This window comes from Chiloscyllium plagiosum, unplaced genomic scaffold, assembly GCF_037043375.1.
Source record: "Chiloscyllium plagiosum isolate Xiang-an unplaced genomic scaffold, Cpla_swu_hap1 HiC_scaffold_6, whole genome shotgun sequence".
Classification (NCBI taxonomy): domain Eukaryota; kingdom Metazoa; phylum Chordata; class Chondrichthyes; order Orectolobiformes; family Hemiscylliidae; genus Chiloscyllium; species Chiloscyllium plagiosum.
Window position 1 is genome coordinate 133,783,518 of NW_028270144.1, and position 25,813 is coordinate 133,809,330.

Below are 25,813 nucleotides of genomic sequence, written 5' to 3' on the forward strand. Positions count from 1 at the left end.
CAATATGGCACAGCGATTACACATTACGCTGCTGGGGATCTATAAACAAGAGTTTCCAAATCATCTTGAGATTCATGCAATTCTGTTGGATCAGAGTACAAAACACTGTTTACATTAGAAAGTGTAAAAATAAATAACGTCTTTGTATCTTCCGCACGTGTCTGAATAAAAAAAGGTGAAAAAAACAGAAGTTGACCACAGCCAATTGTCAGTCACCATCCCTATGGTAGTTGTGGTTATCAGCAAGGAAACCGTCTGAGAGTGATTCACCCCCCTCATCCCCCACCCCTACTCTCCACTCACCCACCCTCCGTCAGGTCCCAATGTTTCAGTGCTCTGCCCTAACCACTATAGTCACCCTGAAAAAAGGACGCTCCAGACTCAGTGCATATCCTTGTGATGCTGCTGCTCAGAACCATAACAGGAGCATCCATCAGAGAAAGGGAGAATGGGAGTCATGAGCCAGGGTTCCTGCTCCTGGTCATTGTCCAATGATCATAATCTAACCCCAGTGAGAGTCAGTTAGTGTGCATGTCTGTGACTGTACCCCAGTGAGAGTCAGTGTGTGCGTGGGACTGTACCCCAGTGAGAGTCAGTGTGTGTGTGGGACTGTACCCCAGTGAGAGTCAGTTAGTGTGTATGTTTGTGACTGTACCCCAGTGAGAGTCAGTGTGTGTGTGGGACTGTACCCCAGTGAGAGTCAGTTAGTGTGTATGTTTGTGACTGTACCCCAGTGAGAGTCAGTGTGTGTGGGACTGTACCCCAGTGAGAGTCAGTGTGTGTGTGGGACTGTACCCCAGTGAGAGTCAGTTAGTGTGTGTGTTTGTGACTGTACCCCAGTGAGAGTCAGTGTGTGTGGGACTGAACCCCAGTGAGAGTCAGTGTGTGTGTGTGGGACTGTACCCCAGTGAGAGTCAGTGTGTGTGGGACTGTATCCCAGTGAGAGTCAGTGTGCGTGTGGGACTGTACCCCAGTGAGAGTCAGTGCGTGTGGGACTATATCCCAGTGAGAGTCAGTGTGTGTGTGGGACTGTACCCCAGTAAGAGTCAGTGTGTGTGTGTGACTGTACCCCAGTGAGAGTCAGTGTGTGTGTGTGGGACTGTACCCCAGTGAGAGTCAGTGTGTGTGTGTGACTGTACCCCAGTGAGAGTCAGTGTGTGTGGGACTGTTCCCCAGTGAGAGTCAGTGTGTGTGTGGGACTGTACCCCAGTGAGTGTCAGTGTGTGTGTGGGACTGTCCCCCAATGAGGGGCAGTGTGTGTGTGGGACTGTACCCCAGTGAGAGTCAGTGTGTGTGTGGGACTGTACCCCAGTGAGAGTCAGTGTGCGTGTAGGACTGTACCCTAGTGAGAGTCAGTGCGTGTGGGACTATATCCCAGTGAGAGTCAGTGTGTGTGTGGGACTGTACCCCAGTAAGAGTCAGTGTGTGTGTGTGACTGTACCCCAGTGAGAGTCAGTGTGTGTGGGACTGTTCCCCAGTGAGAGTCAGTGTGTGTGTGTGGGACTGTACCCCAGTGAGAGTCAGTGTGTGTGTGTGACTGTACCCCAGTGAGAGTCAGTGTGTGTGGGATTGTTCCCCAGTGAGAGTCAGTGTGTGTGTGGGACTGTACCCCAGTGAGAGTCAGTGTGTGTGTGTGACTGTACCCCAGTGAGAGTCAGTGTGTGTGGGACTGTTCCCCAGTGAGAGTCAGTGTGTGTGTGTGGGACTGTACCCCAGTGAGAGTCAGTGTGTGTGTGGGACTGTCCCCCAATGAGGGGCAGTGTGTGTGTGGGACTGTACCCCAGTGAGAGTCAGTGTGTGTGGGACTGTACCCCAGTGAGAGTCAGTGTGTGTGTGGGACTGTACCCCAGTGAGAGTCAGTGTGTGTGGGACTGTACCCCAGTGAGAGTCAGTGTGTGTGGGACTGTACCCCAGTGAGAGTCAGTGTGTGTGTGGGACTGTCCCCCAATGAGGGGCAGTGTGTGTGTGTGGGACTGTACCCCAGTGAGGGTCAGTGTGTGTGGGACTGTACCCCAGTGAGAGTCAGTGTGTGTGTGGGACTGTACCCCAGTGAGAGTCAGTGTGTGTGGGGATCCTAACCTAATAAGAATGCACCAATTTGGGCAAAGACCCAAATATGTTTTGAATCATTTATGTTTGATGTTGAAGGAGAAACAGCATCGTTTCCTCCATCAGGTTTTATGAAATGAACAAAATTTCACGTTCCTGGAGAAATCTGTGACCGAGTTCGGCAGTGGGCAAACTTCCTGAGAGACCCTGTATTCTGGGCCGTTCCTGCCACCCAGTCCAACGCTTGATATTGATCTCAGTCCCCTCCTTGATTGTCTCTGTCTTTTTCTTTAGTTTCCCAGGTGTCAGACATCCCTTCATCTGAAAAGGGAAAGTTTACACATCGAGCCCAAGAGACCGTGTAGTTTTTGGTGGAGAGGAATTGAGTGGGAGGTGGTGTGAACTTGCTGCTGGTAACTGGAGATTGTGAACATTCTGTAGGATGGATCCTGGTTTTCAGTTTGAAACCTCTGAGAGGTCACTAATTACTCAGTGAAAGAGGGAATTCTGTCTCTGTGTTCGGTTCAATCCTCACTGTGCATCTCCAATACAAAAATAACAATGAACATTCACAAATGAGAGTCATGGACCTGATGATAGGTCACCTGCATCAATCTTACAAAGTATCTTTGTGGCAACAGGCCAGTCTTCATTGGCCATGAATAGAACATTACTTCATTAATACTCTTGGCAAATTACAAACACAACTTTATACAAGACTTGTGCAAATGAAGAGTACAGATTAGAAAGTGAAGGCTCACATCCTTTGAATCTTTATTTACAGTGGATCGTCCTGAAATTCCGTCAGGATTTTTTTCGGATTATGTGCAGAGGTCAGGGGCAGTGTGTCACAGGACGCTGTCAACAACATGGTGTGAAATCACACAGTTACCCCAGAACAGAATACTGTTCCACTGTCACAGTCACACTGTCTTGTAACTCTTACAGTGTCATTCAATGCAAACACAGCCCCCATCACACTGTCCCCTAATGCTGTTACAATGCTATATCTCACTGGGACTTTATCCCATGGCATTGTCATACTGTGGGTTAACACTGTCATATAACAATGTCCAATCTCCATCCATCAGTATTCCACTGTCACTGTGACAGCACCCAATCACATGGACTCTCCACATGGACAGGTTCCTGCAGACACGCTCACGTGTTGGGTTGCCTGACACCGGTCAGGGTCCAGTTAGAAATTCAAGGTGGTGCAGCTTTAAAGGGGACTCTTGTCTGGTGATTAATCATTACACCAAAAACAGAAAGAAACTTTTAATGCAACAATTTTCAAAGCCCTTGTGTCTCTGAGGAGATTGGTGAGGTGTCATTTTGTAGATGAGGGCAGAGTTCAGATTGACGGAGGGAGAAGTGGCGTCAGGTGATGAAGCAATGATTGACCGGGTTAGAGTCAGGGCTGTGGCACCCAGATGCTGGGAATTTGTCCCTCAGTCTGAAACAAGTCGATGTGAAGAAAGGAACAACCAATTTCAACCAATTCACAGATATTTAACGGGAAACTTCCTGTCTCCTGCCTAAAAAGAAACTTGAACTGGGACGAGACTCAGAGCACCCTTTTACACTAAATATCAGCAACCCCTGACCCTGATCATTAGTGACCCCTGACCAGTGCCATCAATGACCTCTGACCTGAGCCCTCAGCAAACCCTGACCTGAACCACCCTGACCTGAGCTACACTAACCCTGATTGTGAGTGAGTGTAAAAGTGAGCATTCGCTGAGAATCCCCCTCAAACATTCGCTGTACAGGGAGAGTATGGGGCTAAATACAGAGTAAAGCTCCTTCTACACTCTGGAAAAATATGTGACTATGCACATTTGGAGGAAGAATAGAGATATGGAATATTTTTGAAACAGGGAAAGGCTTCAGAAATCTGAAGTACAAATGGACTTGGGTGTCTGAGTTCAGGAAATTCTTAAAGTTAATGTGTAGGTTCAGTTGGCACTTTGGAAGGCAAATGCAATGTTAGCATTCATTTCAAGACAGCTAGAATACAAGAGCAGAGATGTCCTGCTGAGGCTGTATAAGGCTCTGGTCAGACCATGTTTGGAATATTGCGAGCAGTTTTGGGCCTCGTATCTAAGGAAGTTGGCCTTGGAGAAAGTCCAGAGGAGGTTTAAAGGAATGATTCTGAGGGTGAAGAACTTGTCAAATGAGGAGAGGTTGAGGACTCTGGATCTGTAATTGATGGAGTTTAGAAGGATGAGGTGGATCTGATTGAATCTTACAAAATACTGAGAGGCGTGGATAGAGTGGACATGGAGGAGATGTTTCCACCAGTAGGAGAGACTAGGACCTGAGGGCACAGTCTCAGAGTAAAGGGACAACCCTGTTGAACTGAGATGAGGAGGAATTTCTTCAGTCAGAGGGTGGGGACTCTGTGGAACTCAGTGCCACAGAGGGTTGTGAAGGCCAAGTCATTGAGTGTGTTTAAGACACAGAGATAGATAGGTTCTTGATTGTTAAGAGGATCGAGAGTCACAGGGAGAAGGCAGGAGAACGGGGATGAGAAACATTTCAGCCAAATGATGGAGCAGACTCGATGGGCTGAATGGTCTAATTGTGCTCTTACATCTTATGATGTTATGGTCTGCACTGTCCCCATCAAACACTTCCAGGAGGGATGGCAAAGAGTTATATACAGAGTAAAGTTTAATTTATTTTATCCCCATCTTTTGATTAGGTCCCACTGCTCCAAATCTCTAAAATCCTCTTGCTCCATGTGGTTCAGAATCAGTTCGTTTCTGAACTTCTGTGTAATGAATTAATGAAGGAATTAGGTGTCGTTGTGGTTGTGAACCCAATAAAAGTGAAATATTTGGTATTTGATTTGAGAGTGCCACCACCCTCTCTCTCCCTCCCTCTCTGTCTCTATCCCTCTCTCTCCCTGTCTCTGTCTCTCTCTCTCTATTACTTTGAACAATGTTACACGGTCTGGTATTTCCAGTGATATCTGTGGTTTGGCATCGGCAGTTTGTGGCAGTGGGAGTGACTGAATGAGGAGCATGGCTGCTGTGTTAACTGGGATCTATATCCGCAGCTCCACATCCTCTGGATTGTCTAAGGAATGCTCGGTACTGATGATGGAGGCTGAGGGTCCTTGGGAAACATCGAATGGGGATACAGCTGGAGAGCGAGCGGCCAATGGAGACAGTGAAGGGGAGAAGCTGGGTGACATGGCTGCTGATGTCATTGAGGCATCACTAGTGATGGGTGAGCGTGGCAATGCGGTCATGTGACTGTGGCTCCGGTTCACTGCCATTCGGGGAGGGACAGACATGGCATTGGGGTGGGCCACAGAGGTGATGAGTGGGGGAGGGTCAATGCGAGGTTTGGGGTCCACTTTGGGTTTGGATTGGAAGTTTTTGCGAGGGGCATTCTCGTCCTTGAGCCGGGCAATCTCAGTGAAGACACTGGCCAAGGGCTGGAACTGCGGGCTCCAGTTCAGGAGATAGTCCCAGTTGTAGCTGCCTCGCAGTTCCTCCTCACTGGCGACGATGGCAGTCAGTGAACCTTGTGCTGATGGGCGGCCATCTTCAGCAAAGACATAGTCCTTGGCGTGACACACACCCAGGCCCAGTCCTGCCCCCATATACCCACCAGCACCATCCTCCCGGTACAGCTGCTGTTGCCCTGGCAACAAAAGGCCACTGCTTTTCTTGTGTTTAAACCACTCCATGCCTGGGTCAGTGGAAATATCTGACATTTGGTCAGCGTCCTGCTGGATTCCTGAGTCTGGGCCACGTGTTGACACATGCTCCTGCATGGAGGAGCTCAGGCTGCTGACACGTGGGTACTCATTAATCATTCGAATCTCATCATCTTCCGCTGCTTCAGCTGAGCCACGGCCGCTGGAGTGTGACGGATCGATCGAGTCTCCCCGGGTGTACGGAGCTCCCACTCCTGCAGCCTCGGCTGTATACCCGGGCAAGGTCTGATGGTAGATACGGTCACTGGATGGTAAAGTGGCATCCTCAGTTCCCAGTTTCTGGAAGGTGGGTTCCGGAATGTTGTCGAGCTGTGAGCCGCTGCTTGCCTCTTGGTTCTTCCTTCTCCTCCTGGCTCGGATGATCACCAGGGCCAAGCCGATGATGGCAAGAATCCCCCCAATTCCCAGTGACGCTGCCAAGGCAACTATCAGCAACCAATTGAGCTCAGTTGTTAATCCAAACGAGGTCTGAGTGATGTCAATATGTGCCTTGGTGCTGGAGAATCTGGAGGATACCAGTGGGCTCTTGGCCTGGATGTTGAGGGTCATTGTCCGAGTTTCTCTCTTTGATCGTTTGCCTTGGTGTCTCTGATTGTCCATCTTGAGGATGATGTCACCTGTAGTTTTGTTCACCTCAAAGTACTGTGATGGGGTTAACAGTGAGTACAGGACAATCCCATCGAGACCTCCATCCTCATCTGTGGCTATCACTTGCCCAATGCTCTGGCCCTTCTTTGCGTTCTCTGGGACAACAAAGTTATACACGGGGTTGACAAAAATGGGATCGTACTCATCCTCCCCAGTCACATGGACCTGGACAGTGACAGTGGCTGAGGAGTTCCCAGAATCCACTGCCTTCACCACAACCTGAAAGGAGTTCAACTTCTCAAAATCAAATGAGAGTTTTGTGTGAAGCTCTCCGCTCAGCTGGTTAATGTCAAACATTTCTTTGTCTTTCCCAAAGCCTGTCATGGAGATGGGCTGGCTGATGATCGAGTATTGTAACTCACCAAATCTTCCACAGTCAAAGTCGATGGCACGGACTTTGGCCACGAGCGAATGAGCTGGCAAATTCTCGCGGATGTTAGCACTCAGTGTTTGCATTGGGAAGAAGGGTTGGTTGTCATTCACATCCTTTAGTTCCACTGTCAGTGGGACCAGGGCAAAGTTAGCCTGAGGGGCCTGGCCATCGGTCACCTGGATGATGATTGTGTGCCGAGACCGTGCCTCACGATCAAGGGCTTTACGTAATTTGACAATCCCTGTTCTCTCACCCACCTCGAACTGCGTATCTTCATCACCTGAGCTGATACTGTATCGCAGCACAGAGTCGCCCCCAGAATCAAGGTCATGAGCTGCCACTCGGACAATCTCAGTCCCTACAGCAACATCCTCACTCACAGTCACTTTGTATTGAGTACGGTTAAAGACAGGAGCATTATCATTGACATCCTGTACTGTAATGACGGCAGAGGCGAGTGCACTGCGCTGAGGGACTCCATAATCCAATGATGCGATGGTTAAATTGTACTTGGTGACAGTTTCAAAATCCAAAGTGTCGAGCAGTATGAGAGAGGCAGTCGTCCTAAAGTGACCGTCTATAACCTGCAGTTGGCTCTGCAGCTGGAACACATTACCTGTGTCCCCACTGATAATGCTGTAATCAAGGCCACTGTTATCCCAGGAGTAATCCAAGTCAATAGCCTCCAGGGTCAGGATGGTGCTTCCTGGAGGCAGGTCCTCCAGTATCTGAGCCTTGTACTCGGGCTGAGTGAAGGATGGAGAGTGGTCATTGATGTCCAGCACCTGGATCTGAACCGTGGTAAAAGAAGAGAGAGGTGGGGAGCCGCAGTCTCGTGCTTCAATCACCAGGTCCAAAGGTTCAGCCAGCCTCAGATCCACATCCCTCACAGTAAACAGAGTCCCTAAAACAGAGGAAACAAACAAGTAACCACACAAGACTACCCCATCGTCCATTCCCCACTCACACACCCAGCTTTTGTCACAACACAAACTGCTCCCAACCTCTTCCCCAAAACCCCCCGCTCCCTAACTCCCCCCGACTCCTCACCCCGAGCCTCAGACTTCACCCACTCTGATATCAGACACACACTACCCTGTGGAGAGACACACCCCCTCCCCTCCTCTTGACCCTCTGGGGGTGGGGGGGGGGGGGGTGGGAGGGAGTAGCACTCACCATTGTGAGGGTCAATGGAAAATCCTCCAGTTTTTGGGGATTTCAGGCTGTACATGATTTCCCCATTTTCACCAGGATCACGGTCAGTGGCTGTCACAGTAACTATGCTGCTCCCGGAACTTGCAAACTCTGACATTGTTACCTGGTAAGACAGAAACATGGACAATTCAGAACAACACACATAGAAAGGTCGCACAGAAAGTCAAACTCAATTATTAAACTTACAAATGCGTGTCTCAGTCTCCGTTCCTGTACATTCCACATGTTTATGTAAGTATGTGAGACTGTGTCTATGTGTGTGTGAGACTGTGTGTGAGACTGTGTGTGTACGTGAGTGTGTGTGTGAGTGTGTGTGTGAGTATGTGTGTCTGTGTGCATGTAACTGTGTGAGAGACTGTGTATGAGAGACAAACTGTGTCTGTGTGTGAGACTGTGTCTGTGTATGCCTGTATGTGTGTGTGAGTTGTGTGTGTGCATGTGTGAGACTGTGTTTGTGTGTGTGAGACAGACTGTGTACATGATTGTGTCAGAGAGACTGTGTGTGAGAGAGCAAGAGAGACTGTGTGTGTGTGTGCCTGTGTGTATGTGTGTGTGTGTGTGTGAGAGAGAGAGAGAGAGAGGGGGAGAGAGAGAGAGAGAGAGACTGAGTGTGTGTGTGTGAGAGAGAGAGAGACTGTGTGTGCCTGTGTGTGTGCATCTGTGTGTGTGAGAGAGAGACTGTGTCTGTGTGTGCATGTGTGTGTGAGACTGTGTTTGTGTGTGTGTGAGAGAGAGAGACTATGTATGTGATTGTGTGTGTGTGAGAGAGAGAGAGAGAGAAATTGTGTGTGTGTGTGTGTGTTTGTGTGTATATGTATGAGTGTCTCACGGTCAGTTCCTGTCCAGCCCCGGTACCCCTCCGTTTTGAGACCTCCTGTACCTGATACAAATGCTGCACAAAGACAGGGGGGTTGTCATTGACGTCCTCAACGATGATGGTGATGTTGGCCTCAGTTTCATGTTTGGAGTCAGAAGTGTGGACAGTGAGCATGTACCAACTTCGTTCCTCAAAGTCCAGGGTGTCTGACAGTGAGATGATTCCCTGGTAACGATTAATGCTGAACTTCTCTGTATCGGTCACCAGACTGTAGGACAAGACCGGACCTGAATCCACATCATTTCCTGTTACCTCAATGATCTCGGAGCCAATCAGTGCATCTGTGGGCAGGATAGAGAGATAGGTGAGTGATGATTTCTACCAACAGAACTGGAGCCCAGTTACAAGTGGAGTTCCGCAGGGATCAGTTCTGGGTCCTCTGCTGTTTGTAATTTTTATTAATGACTTGGAAGAGGGAGTCGAAGGGTGGGTCAGTAAATTTGCAGACGATACGAAGATTGGTGGAGTTGTGGACAGTGAGGAGGGCTGTTGTCGGCTGCAAAGGGACTTAGATATGATGCAGAGCTGGGCTGAGGAGTGGCAGATGGAGTTCAACCCTGTCAAGTGTGAGGTTGTCCATTTTGGAAGGACAAATAAGAATGCGGAATACAGGGTTAACGGTAGGGTTCTTAGTAAGGTGGAGGAGCAGAGGGATCTTGGGGTCTATGTTCATAGATCTTTGAAAGTTGCCACTCCGGTGGATAGAGCTTGTAAGAAGGCCTATGGTGTATTAGCATTCATTAGCAAAGGGATTGAATTCAAGAGTCGTGAAGTGATGTTGCAGCTGTACAGGACTTTGGTTAGGCCACATTTGGAGTACTGTGTGCAGTTCTGGTCGCCTCACTTTAGGAAAGATGTGGAAGCTTTAGAGAGGGTGCAGAGGAGATTTACCAGGATGTTGCCTGGAATGGAGAATAAGTCGTACGAGGATAGGTTGAGAGTGCTAGGCCTTTTCTCATTGGAACGGCGAAGGATGAGGGGTGACTTGATTGAGGTTTATAAGATGATCAGGGGAATAGATAGAGTAGACATTCAGAGACTTTTTCCCCGGGTACATCAGAGTGTTACAAGGGAACATAAATTTAAGGTGAAGGGTGGAAGGTATAGCGGGGATGTCAGGGGTAGGTTCTTTACCCAGAGAGTGGTGGGGGCATGGAATGCGCTGCCTGTGGGAGTGGTAGAGTCAGAATCATTGATGACCTTTAAGCGGCAATTGGATAGGTATATGGATAGGTGCTTAAGCTAGGACAAATGTTCGGCACAACATCGTGGGCCGAAGGGCCTGTTCTGTGTTGTATTGTTCTATGTTCTATGTTCTAGCTTTCAGCTTCGAGTCTGAAGGGTAATTGTCAGGGGTGCAGAGCTGGAGATATCAAACATGGCCATGTGTCAGCCTGGAATGTTCTATCCATTGCTTTGCTATGAAACTCATTGACACAAACTCATCTATAAACCAGATTGAAAACAAACACAGAGAGTGCTGGAGAAACTCAGCAGGTCTGGCAGCATCTGTGGGGAGAGAGAAACAGAGTTAATATTCTGGGTCTAGTGACCGGAAACATAAACTCTGCTTTCTCTCCATAGATGTTTCCAGACTTGCTGAGTTTCTCCAACACTCTCTGTGCTTGTTTCTGATTTCCAGCATTTGCAGTTCTTTGTTTATTTGTTGAATGTTCTGGGGAACCAGGTTCGAACCCTGCCATGGCCAATTATGGAATTTAAATTCAATAAAGAATCGATTGTGAGTTGAGATATTGATAATGGTGTTTTGGATTCTCTTAATTTCACAGACTGTGGGAAACGAGTCACCATAGGACATGGAGAGAAATCCCAAAGAAAACTCCATTCTATTCTATAATTTCCTGGTTAAATTCTGTTTGTTTTAAAAATGGACAACAGGTGAGGACGTGGCTAAAGGACTCAATGTAGCTAAGTGTGAGGTGATTCACTTTGGTAAGAGTAACAAAAAGATGGGGTACTGGGCTAATGGTCGGATACTTGATAGTGTGGATGGGCAGAGGGATCTTGATGTCCATGTACACAGATCTTTGAAAGTTGCCACCCAGGTAAATAGTGCGGTGAAGAAGGCATATGGCGTATTGGCTTTTATTGGTAGAGGAATTGAGTTCCGGAATACTGAGGTCATGTTGCTGTTGTATAAGACTCTGGTGCGGCCGCATCTGGAGTATTGTGTGCAGTTTGGTCGCCATACTATAGGAAGGATGTGGAGGCACTGGAACGGGTGCAGAGGAGGTTTACCAGGATGTTGCCTGGTATGGTAGAAAGATCGTATGAGGAAAGGCTGAGGCACTTGGGGCTGTTTTCATTGGAGAAAAGAAGGTTTAGGGGTGACTTGATAGAGGTGTACAAGATGATTAGGGGTTTAGATAGGGTTGACCGTGAGAACCTTTTTCCACGTATGGAGTCAGCTATTACGAGGGGGCATAGCTTTATATTAAGGGGTGGTAGGTATAGGACAGATGTTAGGGGTAGATTCTTTACTCAGCAAGTCATGAGTTCATGGAATGCCCTGCCAGTAGCAGTGGTGGACTCTCCCTCTTTATGGGCATTTAAGCGGGCATTGGATAGGCATATGGAGGATAGTGGGCTAATGTAGGTTAGGTGGGCTTGGATCGGCGCAACATCGAGGGCCAAAGGGCCTGTACTGCGCTGTATTCTTCTATGTTCTATGTTCTATGACTCAGTGATGAGCTGTCAGCCGGTATTCAGTTTTGGACAAAAGGAAACATCAAGACTCACTATGCTAAAATTGGTGTTAATACCTTTACTATCTCACAATGGAAAGTCTGATAAGGGGAGGTAACGTCACACTGTCATCTTAATAACCTTTGAACCAACCCATTGAGATTAATCTTTACCATGTCACATGACTGCCCTTGTCACCTGACTGAAATCTGAACTGTTTAAATCTGGAGTTCTGGGATTCTAGGTTGGTGTGACCCTCCAGAGGGAGAGCAGGACTTCAGGCTGGAATGACTTTCGGATACGAACCCTCCATCTCGATCTCCAGGTTTCCAACTAGAAACAGAATTGAAAACTGTGGCCCTGGAAAAGCACAGCCGGTCAGGCAGCATCCGAAGAGCAGGAGAGTTGATGTTTCAAGTATAAGCCCTTCGTCAGGAAGATCCAGTTGGAAACAGAAGCCTACAGCTCAGCTCCAATTTAGGGAATGGCTGGGTCTAACTCACCAAGGACCCTGACCTCTGGAAAGTTGTAACTGATGTAAACTTGTTTTGAATACCAACTGGATTTACCAAAATTTGTCATGTATAACTTGTATCCCCTGTTGTCTTCCTCAGTTTTGTGTATGTGTGTGTGGGGTGGGGGGGGAGAGAGAGAGAAGGGTGTGTGTGGGGGGGGTGGGGAAGAGAGAGAAAGAAGGGTGGGTGTGTGTGTGGGGGGAAGAGAGAGAGAGAAGGGTGTGTGTGTGTGTGGGGGGGGGGGAAAGAGAGAGAGAGAGAAGGGTGTGTGTGGGGGGGAAAGAGAGAGAGAGAGGGAGAAGGGTGTGTGTGTGTGTGGGGTGGGGGTGGAGGGGTGTGTGTGTGTGGATGGAATAGCTCTGCAATCCCTCCATTTGGGAAAGCATTTAATTGGGGAAGAGGGAATTACGATGCTCTTAGGCAAGAACTGGGAGCCTAGATTGGAAAGAGATGTTCTCAGGGAAATGCACGACAGAAATGTGGAGGTTGTTTAGGAAGCACTTGCTGATATTGCTGGCCAGGTTTGTCCCACTGAGACAAGGAAGGGATGGTAGGTGAAGGAACCTTTGGGTAACAAGAGATGTGGAACATCTAGTCAAGAGGAAGAAGGAAGCTGACTTAAGGTTGAGGAGGCAAGGATCAGACAGGGCTCTAGAGGGTTACAAGGCAGCCAGGAAGGAACTGAAGAATGGACTTAGGAGAGCGGGGAGGGGGCATGGAAAAGCTTTAGCGGGTGGGATTAAGGAGAACCCTAAGGCGTTCTACACTTACATGAGGAACAAGAGGATGGTCAGAGTGAGAGTATGACCAATCAGGGATAGTGGAGGGAACTTGCAGCTGGAGTCGGAGGAAATAGGGGAGGTCCTTAATTTGCTTCAGAATTCGCTACTGAGAGGGACCTTGACGTTTCTGAGGACAGCATGAAACAGACAGATATCTGCTTGAGCAGGTTGATGTTAAGAAGGAGAATCCGTTGAAAATTTTGAAAAACATAAGGATAGGTAAATCCCATGGGCCTGACAGGATATACCCAAGGTCGCTACAGGAAGCGAGGGAAGAGATTGCTGTGGCTTTGACAATGATCTTGGTGTCCTCACTCTCCACTGGAGTAGTGCCAGATGATTGGAGGATGGAAAGTGTTATTTCCTTGTTCAAGAAAGGGAATAGGGATAATCTCGGGAATTGCAGACCAGTCAGTTTTTTGTCAGTGGTGGGCAAAGTATTGGAGAGGATTCTGAGAGACAGGATTTATGATTATTTGGAAAAGCATAGCTTAATTAGAGATAGTCAGCATGGCTTTGTGAGGGGCAGGTCAAGCCTCATGAACCTTATTGAATTCTTCGAGGATGTGACAAAACACATTGATGATGGTACAGCAGTGGATGTGGTGTATATGAATTTTAGCAAGGCATTTGATAAAGTTCCCCATGGTGGTCTCATTCAGAAAGTACAGAGGCATGGGATAGAGGGAAACCTGACCATTTGGATACTGACTTGGCTGGCCCATAGAAGACAGAGGGTGGTAGCAGATGGAAAGTATTCAGCCTGGAGCTCAGTGACCAGTTGTGTTCCACGGGGATCTATTCTGGGATCTCTGCCCTTTGTGATTTTTATAAATGGCTTGGATGAGGAAGTGGAAGGGTGGGTTTGTACATTTGCCGATGACATGAAGGTCGGTGGAGTTGTGGATAGTGGTGGAGGGTTGTTGTAGGTTGTAGTGGGACATTAGGAGAAAGTGAGGACTGCAGATGCTGGAGACCAGAGCTGAAAATGTGTTGCTGGAAAAGCGCAGCAGGTCAGGCAGCATCCAAGGAGCAGGAGAATCGACGTTTTGGGCATGAGCCTGAAATGGCAGATGGAGTTCAACTTGAATAACTGTGAAAAAATTCACTTTGGAAGGTCGAATTTGAATACAAAATACAGGGTTAAAGGCAGGAATCTTGGCAGTGTGGAGGAACAGAGGGATCTCGGTGTCCATGTCCATACATCTCTCAAAGTTGCCAGCCAGGTTGATAGGGTTGTTAAGAAGCGTATACTGTGTTGGATTTCATTAGCAGGGGATTGAGTTTTAGAGCCGCAAGGTAATGCTGTAGCTCTGTAAAGCCCTGGTTAGACCACACTTGGAATATTGTGTTCAGTTCTGGTCGCCTCATTACAGGAAGATCGACAGTAGGACTGGGAAAGCAGCCTCAACTCTTGCTCGCCTCACGACTTGAGTATGGACAAACCCCAAGCTGACAGTGAAGACAAAAATGTCAGTCTGCAACACCTGCATCATAGGCACACTGCTGTACGGCAGTGAAACGTGGACTACATATACCAGATAGGAGAGAAGACTAAACAATTTCCACTTGAGGCATATCCTGGAAAGACAGAGTATCCAACACAGCTGTCCTATCTTGCACTGGCCTTCCCAGAATGTACACTCTGCTCAGGCAGCGGAGACTGTGCTGGCTGGGCCACATCCACTGCATGGAGGATGGCTGCATCCCAAAGGATATCCTCCATGGAGAGCTCTCATCTTGGAAGAGACCCACTGGGCGTCCTCAGATATGCTACAAGGATGTCTGCATGAGGGACATGAGGCATTTGATATCGTTAGAGTCCTGGGAAAGGCCTGCAGCTGACCACACAAGATGGAGAAGCACTCTGAACCAACACCTCAACACAGGGGAAAAGAAGCTGAGGAGCACTGCAGTAGACAAGCGGGTGCCAAGGAAGGAGTGCAGCAGCTCGAGCAGATCAATGACCACATACAGATGTGACCTCTGTGACTGGGACTGTCACTCCAGCATTGGTCTCTTCAGTCACAAACAACATTGCCTCAGGGAAGCAGAAAGCTCAAACAACGAGGATGCAACCCATGGTCAGCCATGACCAATAGGAGCAGCACTCACTCACATTATAGGAAGGATGTGGATGAGGGTGCAGAGGAGATTTACCAGGATGCTGCCTGGACTGGAGGGCATGCCTTATGAAGAAAGATTGAGGGAGCTAGGTTGAGAGTAGGGAGGTCCAAAATCAAGTTTCAGGGACGCAAGATGGCACTGGCAAGCAAGAAGTTGGTTTGAAGTGTGTCTACTTCAACACCAGGAGCATCCGGAATAAGGTGGATGAACTTGCAGCATGGGTTGGTACCTGGGACTTCGATGTTGTGGCCATTTCGGAGACATGGATAGAGCAGGGACAGGAATGGCTGTTGCAGGTTCCATTTAGATGTTTCAGTAAGAACAGAGAAGACGGTAAAAGAGGAGAAGGTGTGGCCTTGTTGGTCAAGGACAGTATTACAGTTGCAGAAAGGATGTTTGGGGACTCGTCAACTGAGGTAGTATGGGCTGAGGTTAGAAACAGGAAAGGAAAGGTCACCCTGTTGGGAGTTTTGTATAGGCCTCCGAATAGTTCCAGAGATGTAGAGGAAAGGATAGCAAAGATGATTCACGATAGGAGTGAGAGAGACAGGGTAGTTGTCATGGGGGACTTCAACTTTCCAAATATTGACTGGGAACACGATAGTACGAGTACTATAGATGGGTCAGTTTTTGTCCAGTGTGTGCAGGAGGGCTTCCTGACACAGTATGTAGACAGGCCTACAAGGGGCAAAGCCACATTAGACTTGGTACTGGGTAATGAGCCCGGCCAGGTGTTAGACTTGGAAGTAGATGAGCACTTTGGTGATAGCGATCACAATTCTGTTATGTTTACTTTAGTGATAGAAAGGGATAGGTGTATACCACTGGGCAAGAGTTACAGCTGGGGGAAAGGCAATTACGATGCAATTAGGCAAGATTTAGGAAGCATAGGATGGGGGAGGAAACTGCAGGGGATGGGCACATTAGGAATGTGGAGCATATTCAAGGAAAAGCTCCTGTGTGTCCCAGATAAGTATGTACCTGTCAGGCAGGGAGGAAGCTGTAGAGCGCGGGAGCCGTGGTTTATGAAGGAATTGGAATCTGTGGTCAAGGGGAAGCAGAAGGCTTATGTTAGGATGAGATATGAAGGCTCAGTTAGGGCACTTGAGGATTACAAGGTAGCCAGGAAAGACCTAAAGAGAGAGCTCAGAAGAGCCAGGAGGAGACATGAGAAGATATTGGCGGATAGGATCAGGGTAAACCCTAAGGCTTTCTATAGGTATTTAAGGAATAAAAGAATGACGAGAGTAAGATTAGGGCCAATCAAGGATAGTAGTGGGAAGTTGTGTGTGGAGTCAGAGGAGATAGGGGAAGCACTAAATGAATATTTTTCGACAGTATTCACTCTAGAAAACGACAATATTGTCTAGGAGAATACTGAGATACAGGCTACTAGACTGGGTGGGATTGAGGTTCACAAGGAAGAGGTATAAGAAATCCTGCAGAGTGTGAAAATAGGTAAGCCCCCTGGGCCGGATGGGATTTATCCTAGGATCCTCTGGGAGGCCAGGGAGGAGATTGCTGAGCCTTTGGCATTGATCTTTAAATCGTCATTGTCTACAGGAATAGTGCCAGAAGACTGGAGGATAGCAAATGTGGTTCCCCTGTTCAAGAAGGGGAGGAGAGACAACCCTGGTAATTATAGACCAGTGAGCCTTACTTCGGTTGTTGGTAAAGTGTTGGAAAAGGTTATAAGAGATAGGATTTATAATCATCTGGAAAATAATAATTTGATTAGGGATAGTCAGCATGGTTTTGTGAAGGGTAGGTCGTGCCTCACAAACCTTATTGAGTTCTTTGAGAAGGTGATCAAACAGGTAGATGAGAGTAAACCGGTTGACGTGGTGTATATGGATTTCAGCAAGGTGTTCGATAAGGTTCCCCACAGTAGGCTATTGTACAAAATGCGGAGGAATGGGACTGTGGGAGATATAGCAGTTTGGATCAGTAATTGGCTTGCTGAAAGAAGACAGAGGGTGGTGGTTGATAGGAAATGTTCATCCAGTTACCAGTGGTGTACTGCAAGGGTCGGTGTTGGGTCCACTGCTGTTCGTCATTTTTATAAACGAACTGGATGAGGGTGTAGAAGGGTGGGTTAGTAAATTTGCGGACGACACTAAAGTCGGTGGAGTTGTGGATAGTGACGAAGGATGTTATAGGTTAGAGAGAGACATAGATAAACTGCAGAACTGGGCTGAGAGGTGGCAAATGGAGTTTAATGCGGACAAGTGTGAGGTGATTCACTTGGGTCGGAGTAACCGGAATGCAAAGTACTGGGCTAATGGTAAGATTCTTGGTAGTGTAGATGAGCAGAGAGATCTCGGTGTCCAGGTACACAGATCCTTGAAAGTTGCCACCCAGGTTGACAGGATTGTTAAGAAGGCATACAGTGTTTTAGCTTTTATTAATAGAGGGATCAAGTTCTGGAATCATGAGGTTATGCTGCAGCTGTACAAAACTCTGGTGCGGCTGCACTTGGAGTATTGTGTACAGTTCTGGTCACCGCATTATAGGAAGGATGTGGAAGCTTTGGAAAGGGTTCAGAGGAGATTTACTAGGATGTTGCCTGGAATGGAGGGAAGGTCTTATGAGGAAAGGCTGAGGGACTTGAGGATATTTTCGTTGGAGAGAAGAAGGTTGAGAGGTGACTTAATAGAGACATATAAGATAATCAGAGGGTTCGATAGGGTGGACAGGGAGAGCCTTTCTCCAAATATGATGACACCGAGCACGAGGGGGCATAGCTTTAAATTGAGGGGTGATAGATATAGGACAGATGTCAGAGGTAGTTTCTTTACTCAGAGAGTAGTACGGGTATAGAATGCTTTGCGTGCGATGGTAGTAGATTCGCCAACTTTAAGTACATTTAATTCGTCATTGGACAGGCATATGGACGTACATGGAATAGTGTAGGTTAGATGGGCTTCAGATTGGTATGATAGGTCGGCGCAACATCGAGGGCCGAAGGGCCTGTACTGCGCTGTAATGTTCTATGTTCTCATTGGAGCAAATAAGGATGAGAGGTGTACAAGATGATGAGAGGCATTGATAGAGGGGATAGCCAGAGAGTTTTTCCCAGGGTGGAAATATCTATCACAAGGGGGAATAATTTTAAGGTGATTGGAAGAAGATTTAGGGGAGATGTCAGAGGCAGGTTCTTTACACTGAGAGTGGTGCATGTGTGGAATGCACTGCCAGCAGTGGGAGTAGAGTCAGATATATTAGGGACATTTATGCAACTCTTGGATAGGCACAAGGATGATAGTAAAATGAAGGGTATGTAGTTGACCTTAGAGTAGGATAAAATGTTAGCACCACATCAAGGGCTGAAAGGCCTGAATTGTGCTGTACTATTTTAGTTACTACCTCCTTCCTGTCCACTAACATCCTCATTTGGTTCCCATCCCCTGCCACATTAGTTAAAATCCTCCCCAACACCGTTAGCAAAAGCATCCCCAAGGACATTGGTTCCAGTCTGTCCCAGGTGTAGATAAGCTAATTTGTAATAGTCCCACCTCCCCCAGAACCAGTCCCGATGTTCCAAAAATCGGAATCCCTCCCTCCTGCACCATCTCTCAAGCTAGTATTCATCCTGCTTATTCTATCATTCCTACTCTGACTAGCATGTAGCACGGGTAGCAATCCTGAGATTACAACTTCTGAGGTCCTGCATTTTAACTTGGTTCCTAACTCCCTAAATTCTTTGTGGAGGACCTCATCCCATTTTATACCTACATCATTGGTGCCTCTATGCACCACAACAATTGGCTGTTAACCCTCCCCCTTGAGAATTTTCTGCAGTTGACCTGAGACATCCCTCCCCGTGCACCTGGGAGGCAACATACCATCTTGGAGTCTCGTTTTCGATCACAGTACCGCCTATCTACTCCCCTTACAATTGAATCCCTATGACTATAGCCCTTCCACTCTTTTTCCAGCCCTTCTGTACAGCAGAGCAGCCACGGTGCCATAAACCTGATTACTCCTGCCTTCCCCTGGTGAGCCATCTCCCCCAACAGTATCCAAAATGGTATACCTGTTTTGGAGGGAGATGACCAGAAGGGAACACCTACACTGCCTTCCTGCTCTTTCTCTACCTTTTGGTCACCCAATCCTTTTCTCCCTTAGCAATTCTAACCTGCGGTGTGACCAATTCACGAAACGTTGGTAACAACGGCATGGTGGCTCAGTGGTTAGCACTGCTGCCTCACAGCGCCAGGGACCCGGGTTTGATTCCAGCCTTGGGTGACCGTCAGTGAGGAGTTTGTACATTCTTCCTCCCACAGTCCAAATATGTGTAGGTTAGGTCAATTGGCCATGCTAAATTGCCCCACAGGGATGTGTAGATTAGGTGCATTAGTCAGGGGTAAATGTATAATAATAGGGTAGGGGAATGCGGCTAGATGGGTGACCCTTTGAAGGGTCAGTGTGGAGTTGTTGGGCCGAAGGGTCTGTTTCCACACTGTAGGGAATCTAATTCTACACTTACTGATATTGTATCTCCTGAGCATGCTGTGTCTGACAAGACTCCAGAGACAACGGTGCCAGAACATCAGAATGAGAAACCCATGGGACATTCTATACTTTATCCTTTCATTCTTTCAAGAATAATCTGGTCAGCAAGGTTTGTTTCAACTGAATCTCAGGGTGAAAATGTGAGTGTCAATGTGAAGGTTGTAGGTGTACGTTAGCGTGAGAATGAGTAAATGTGAAGGTGTCAGTGAGGGTGCATAAATGTGATTGAGAGTGTGTAGGTGTGAAAGTGTCAGTGTGAGTGAGGATGTATGAATCATAGAGTCATTGAGGTCTACAGCATGGAAACAGGCCCTTTGGCCCAACCTGCCCATGTGCCCAGTTTCCACAATAAACTCGTCCTATTTGCTCCTGTTGGGTCCCTATTTCTCCATGCCTATCCATCCACGTACCTGTCTGAATGTTTCTTAAATAACAACATTGTACTCACCACCTCAGGCAACCCGTTCCAGGCACTCAACACCCTCTGTGTGAAAAAAATGCCCTCTTGGATCTCTCCCCTCTCATCTTAAACCTATGCCCTCTAGTTTTAGACTCCCCTACCCTGGGGAAAGCTATTCACTATCCGCCTTATCTATGCTTCTCATGATTTTGTAAACCTCTGTAAGGTCACCCCTCAGTCTTGTACACTTCATGGAAAAAAGCCCCAGCCTGTCCAACCTCTCCTTATAACTCCAACCTTCCAATTCAGGTAGCATCCTCGTCAATCTTTTCTGCTTCTTTCTAGTTTAATATTATCCTATTGATAGTAGGGTGACTAGAATTGCATGCAGTACCCCAAAGGTGACCTTACCAACATCTTGTACAGCTGTAACAAAACGCCCCAACTCCTGTACTCAATGTTCTGACTGATGAAAGCAAGCATGCCAAAAGCCTTCTTCACCACCCTGCCTACCTGTGACTCCACTTTCAAGTAGCTATGAACCTGTACCCTAGATCTCCTTTTTTTCTATAACACTTCCCATGGTCCTTTCATTGACTGTCTAAGTCCTAACATGCGGCGTTGTGGGCGTGTGGGTTGGTGACGTCAGTGGGGGCGGAGGTGGCTGCGGCGACCGCGGAGACAGAGTTGTTCCCCATAGCCGCAGAGGTCGCGAATCTGCCGGCGATTGTCTTCATGGTGATCGCGGAGGCGGTTGTCTGGTCGGCGATCGCGGAGGCCCTCACCTTGACCTCTTTCCACCTATCACATTTCCGACGCCCCTCCCCCAAGTCCCTCCTCCCTACCTTTTATCTTAGCCTGCTGGACACACTTTCCCCATTCCTGAAGAAGGGCTTATGCCCGAAACGTCGATTCTCCTGTTCCCTGGATGCTGCCTGACCTGCTGCGCTTTTCCAGCAACACATTTCGAGCTCTGATCTCCAGCATCTGCAGACCTCACTTTCTCCTGTCTAAGTCCTATCCTGATTTAACCGACCAAAATGCGACACCTTGCATGTATCTAAATTAAACTCTATCTGCCATTCCTCAGCCCACTGGTCCAGTTGATCAAGATCTTGTCGTATTTCCAGGTAACCTTCTTCACTGTCGACTATGCCACCAACCTTGGTGTCATCTGCAAACTTTCTAACCATACCTCCTAAATTCTCATCCAAGTCATTTATATAAATAATGAATAATAGTGGAGGTGCAAAGGTTTAGGGAGAGATTGTGTAAGTACGAAGGTATGAGTGAGATTGCATTAGCCTGAAGCTGTGAGTGTGTGTGAGTGTGAAGGTGTGAGTGAGTATGTCAGTGTGGAGTGTGAATATGTGAGTGAGCATGAGTGTGAAGGTTTGAGTGTGTGAGTGTGTATGTACAGATGTGTGAGTGTGTGAATGTGAAGGCGTAGGTGTGAAGGTGTGTGAGTGTGAGTGTGTTGAGGTACAGAGGGGGGTGGTCACTCACTCTCTGGAACGCGCACCAGCTTTGGCAGTGGGATGGTGGGACTGTTGTCATTCAGGTCGAGGACAATGACGGTGAGTGTAGCACTGCCCATGAGCCGTGGTGACCCTCGGTCTGTAGCTGACACAATCAACCTGAAATTACAAGGAGAGAAAACATTCATAAACCATCAAAAACATTCAGTAAACATCAAACCCCCGTAACGACATATCGCCAGGAATGTGGAGAGCGGTCAGTGTGGGTATGGCCAGTGTGGGTGCGGACAGTGAGGGTGTGGACAGTGAGGGTGCGGACAGTGAGGGTGCGGACAGTGAGGGTGTGGTCAGTGTGGGTGTGGACAGTGAGGGCGCGGTCAGTGTGGGTGTGGTCAGTGTGGGTGTGGTCAGTGTGGGTGCGGACAGTGAGGGTGCGGACAGTGAGGGTGCGGACAGTGAGGGTGCGGTCAGTGTGGGTGTGGTCAGTGTGGGTGTGGTCAGTGTGGGTGCGGTCAGTGTGGGTATGGCCAGTGTGGGTGCGGACAGTGAGGGTGCGGACAGTGAGGGTGCGGACAGTGTGGGTGTGGTCAGTGTGGGTGCGGACAGTGAGGGTGCGGACAGTGAGGGTGCGATCAGTGTGGGTGCGGTCAGTGTGGGTGTGGTCAGTGTGGGTGTGGTCAGTGTGGGTGCGGTCAGTGTGGGTATGGCCAGTGTGGGTGCGGACAGTGAGGGTGCGGACAGTGAGGGTGCGGACAGTGAGGGTGCGGTCAGTGTGGGTGTGGACAGTGAGGGCGCGGTCAGTGTGGGTGTGGTCAGTGTGGGTGTGGTCAGTGTGGGTGCAGTCAGTGTGGGTATGGCCAGTGTGGGTGCGGACAGTGAGGGTGCGGACAGTGAGGGTGCGGACAGTGAGGGTGCGGTCAGTGTGGGTGTGGTCAGTGAGGGTGCGGTCAGTGTGGGTGTGGTCAGTGTGGGTGTGGTCAGTGAGGGTAATGTCAGTGTGGGTGTGGTCAGTGTGGATGAGGTCAGTGTGGGTGTGGCCAGTGTGGATACGGTCAGTGTGGGTACGGTCAGTGTGGGTGTGGCCAGTGTGGGTGCGGCCAGTGTAGGTGTAGTCAGTGAGGGTGTGGTCAGTGTGGGTGTGGTCAGTGAGGATGCTGTCAGTGAGGATGCTGTCAGTGAGGGTGCGGTCAGTATGGGTGTGGTCAGTGTGGGTACGGTCAGTGTCAGTGCAGTCAGTGTGGGTGTGGCCAGTGTGGGTGTGGTCAGCGTGGGTGTGCTCAGTGAGGGTAATGTCAGTGTGGGTGCGGTCAGAGTGGGTGCGGTCAGTGAGGATGCTGTCAGTGTGGGTGTGGTCACTGTGGGTGTGGTCAGTGTGGGTGCGGTCAGTGTGGGTGCAGTCAGTGTGGGTGTAGTCAGTGAGGGTGCGGTCAGTATGGGTGTAGTCAGTGAGGGTGTGGTCAGTGAGGATGCTGTCAGTGAGGGTGCAGTCAGTGAGGGTGCGGTCAGTGTGGGTGTGGTCAGTGTGGGTGTGGTCAGCGTGGGTGCAGTCAGTGAAGGTGTGGTCAGTGTGGGTGTGGTCAGTGAGAGTAATGTCAGTGTGGGTGCGGTCAGTGTGGGTGCGGTCAGTGTGGGTGTGGCCAGTGTGGGTGCAGTCAGTGTGGGTGCAGTCAGTGAAGGTGAGGTCAGTGTGGCTGCGGTCAGTGTGGGTGTGCTCAGTGAGGGTAATGTCAGTGTGGGTGCGGTCAGTGTGGATCTGGTCAGTGTGGGTGTGGCCAGTGTGGGTGCGGTCAGTGTGGGTGTGGCCAATGTGGGTGCGGCCAGTGTGGGTGCAGTCAGTGAAGGTGTGGTCAGTGTGGGTGTGGTCAGTGTAGGTGCAGTCAGTGAAGGTGTGGTCAGTGTGGGTGTGGTCAGTGAGGGTAACGTCAGTGTGGGTGCGGTCAGTGTGGGTGCGGTCAGTGAGGTGCAGTCAGTGTGGGTGTGGTCAGTGTGGGTGTGGTCAGCGTGGGTGTGGTCAGTGAGGGTAATGTCAGTGTGTGTGTGGTCAGTGTGGGTGTGGTCAGTGTGGGTGTGCTCAGTGAGGGTAATGTCAGTGTGGGTGCGGTCAGAGTGGTTGTGGTCAGTGAAGGTGCAGTCAGTGTGGGTGTGATCAGTGTGGGTGTGGTCAGTGTGGAAGTGGTCAGTGTGGGTGTGGTCAGTGTGGGTGTGGTCAGTGTGGGAGCAGTCAGTGTGGGTGTGGTCAGTGAGGGTAATGTCAGTGTGGGTGTGGTCAGTGTAGATCTGGTCAGTGTGGGTGTGGCCAGTGTGGGTGCGGTCAGTGTGGGTGTGGCCAGTGTGGGTGCGGCCAGTGTGCTTGCAGTCAGTGAAGGTGTGGTCAGTGTGGGTGTGGTCAGTGTGGGTGCAGTCAGTGAAGGTGTGGTCAGTGTGGGTGAGGTCAGTGAGGGTAACGTCAGTGTGGGTGTGGTCAGTGTGGAAGTGGTCAGTGAGGGTGCAGTCAGTGTGGGTGTGGTCAGCGTGGGTGTGGTCAGTGAGGGTAATATCAGTGTGTGTGCGGACAGTGTGGGTGTGGTCAGTGAGGGTAATATTAGTGTGGATGTGGCCAGTGTGGGTGCAGTTAGTGTGGGTGCAGTCAGTGAAGGTGAGGTCAGTGTGGGTGAGGTCAGTGAGGGTAACGTCAGTGTGGGTGCGGTCAGTGTGGGTGCGGTCAGTGTGGGTGTGGTCAGTGTGGGTGTGGCCAGTGTGGGTGCAGCCAGCGAAGGTAATGTCAGTGTGGGTGCGGTCAGTGTGGGTGTGGTCAGTGAGGGTAATGTCAGTGTGGGTGCGATCAGTGTGGGTGCGGTCAGTGTGGGTGTGGCCAGTGTAGGTGCAGTCAGTGAAGGTGTGGTCAGTGTGGGTGAGGTCAGTGAGGGTAATGTCAGTGTGGGTGCGGTCAGTGTGGGTGCGGTCAGTGTGGGTGCGGTCAGTGTGGGTGCGGTCAGTGGGGGTGTGGCCAGTGTGGGTGCGGCCAGCGAAGGTAATGTCAGTGTGGGTGCGGTCAGTGTGGGTGTGGTCAGTGAGGGTAATGTCAGTGTGGGTGTGGTCAGTGTGGGTATGGTCAGTGAGGGTAATGTCAGTGTGGGTGCGATCAGTGTGGGTGCGATCAGTGTGGGTGCGGTCAGTGAGGGTGTGGCCAGTGTGGGTGTGGTCAGTGTGGGTGCGGTCAGTGTGGGTGTGGCCAGTGTGGGTGCAGTCAGTGAAGGTGTGGTCAGTGTGGGTGTGGTGAGTGTGGGTGCAGTCAGTGTGGGTGAGGTCAGTGAGGGTAACGTCAGTGTGGGTGCGGTCAGTGTGGATGCGGTCAGCGAAGGTAATGTCAGTGTGGGTGTGGTCAGTGTGGGTATGGTCAGTGAGGGTAATGTCAGTGTGGGTGCGATCAGTGTGGGTGCAGTCAGTGTGGGTGCTGTCAGTGAGGGTGTGGTCAGTGTGGGTGTGGTCAGTGTGGGTGTGGTCAGTGAAGGTAATGTCAGTGTGGGTGTGGTCAGTGTGGGTGTGGTCAGTGAGGGTAATGTCAGTGTGGGTGTGGTCAGTGAGGGTAATGTCAGTGTGGGTGCGATCAGTGTGGGTGCGGTCAGTGTGGGTGCGGTCAGTGATGGTGCAGTCAGTGTGGGTGTGGTCAGTGTGGGTGCGATCAGTGTGGGTGCGGTCAGTGTGGGTGCTGTCAGTGAGGGTGCAGTCAGTGTGGGTGTGGTCAGTGTGGGTGTGGACAGTGTGGGTGTGGTCAGTGTGGGTGTGGACAGTGTGGGTGTGGACAGTGAGGGTAATGTTAGTGTGGGTGCGGTCAGTGTGGGTGCAGTCAGTGTGGGTGCTGTCAGTGATGGTGCAGTCAGTGTGGGTGCGGTCAGTGTGGCTGCGGTCAGTGTGGGTGCGGTCAGTGTGCATGTGGTCAGTGTGGATGTGGTCAGTGTAGATGTGGCCAGTGTGGGTGTGATCAGTGTGGGTGTGATCAGTGTGGGTGTGATCAGTGCGGGTGCAGTCAGTGTGGGTGTGGTCAGTGTGTGGGTGTGGTCAGTGTGCGTGTGGTCAGTGAGGGTAATGTCAGTGTGGGTGCTGTCAGTGATGGTGCAGTCAGTGTGGGTGCGGTCAGTGTGGGTGTGGTCAGTGTGGATGTGGTCAGTGTAGGTGTGGCCAGTCTGGGTGCAATCGGTGAAGGTGTGGTCAGTGTGGGTGCGGTCAGTGAGGGTAACGTCAGTGTGGGTGCAGTCAGTGAGGGTGCGGTCAGTGAGGGTCTGGTCAGTGTGGGAGCGGTCAGTGTGGGTGCAGTCAGTGTGGGTGCAGTCAGTGAAGGTGTGGTCAGTGTGGGTGAGGTCAGTGAGGGTAACGTCAGTGTGGGTGCGGTCAGTGTGGATGCGGTCAGCGAAGGTA

At 49.6% G+C, this 25,813-nt stretch overlaps 1 protein-coding gene across 1 annotated transcript in view; it reads right to left on the reverse strand.

Annotated features, from left to right (window-relative positions):
* Window positions 1-318: 318 nt before the first annotated feature.
* LOC122551097 (protocadherin-16-like) overlaps window positions 319-25,813 on the reverse strand; it is a 370,928-nt gene continuing 345,433 nt past the window's right edge. The window contains exons 18-21 of the mRNA XM_087988529.1: window positions 21,447-21,577; window positions 8,899-9,176; window positions 7,980-8,121; window positions 319-7,707 (exon numbers count right to left, since the gene is read on the reverse strand). Of these exons, the coding sequence (XP_087844655.1) occupies window positions 5,102-7,707; window positions 7,980-8,121; window positions 8,899-9,176; window positions 21,447-21,577 (3,157 nt within the window). The 3' untranslated portion in view covers window positions 319-5,101. The remainder of the gene's footprint in view (window positions 7,708-7,979; window positions 8,122-8,898; window positions 9,177-21,446; window positions 21,578-25,813) is intronic.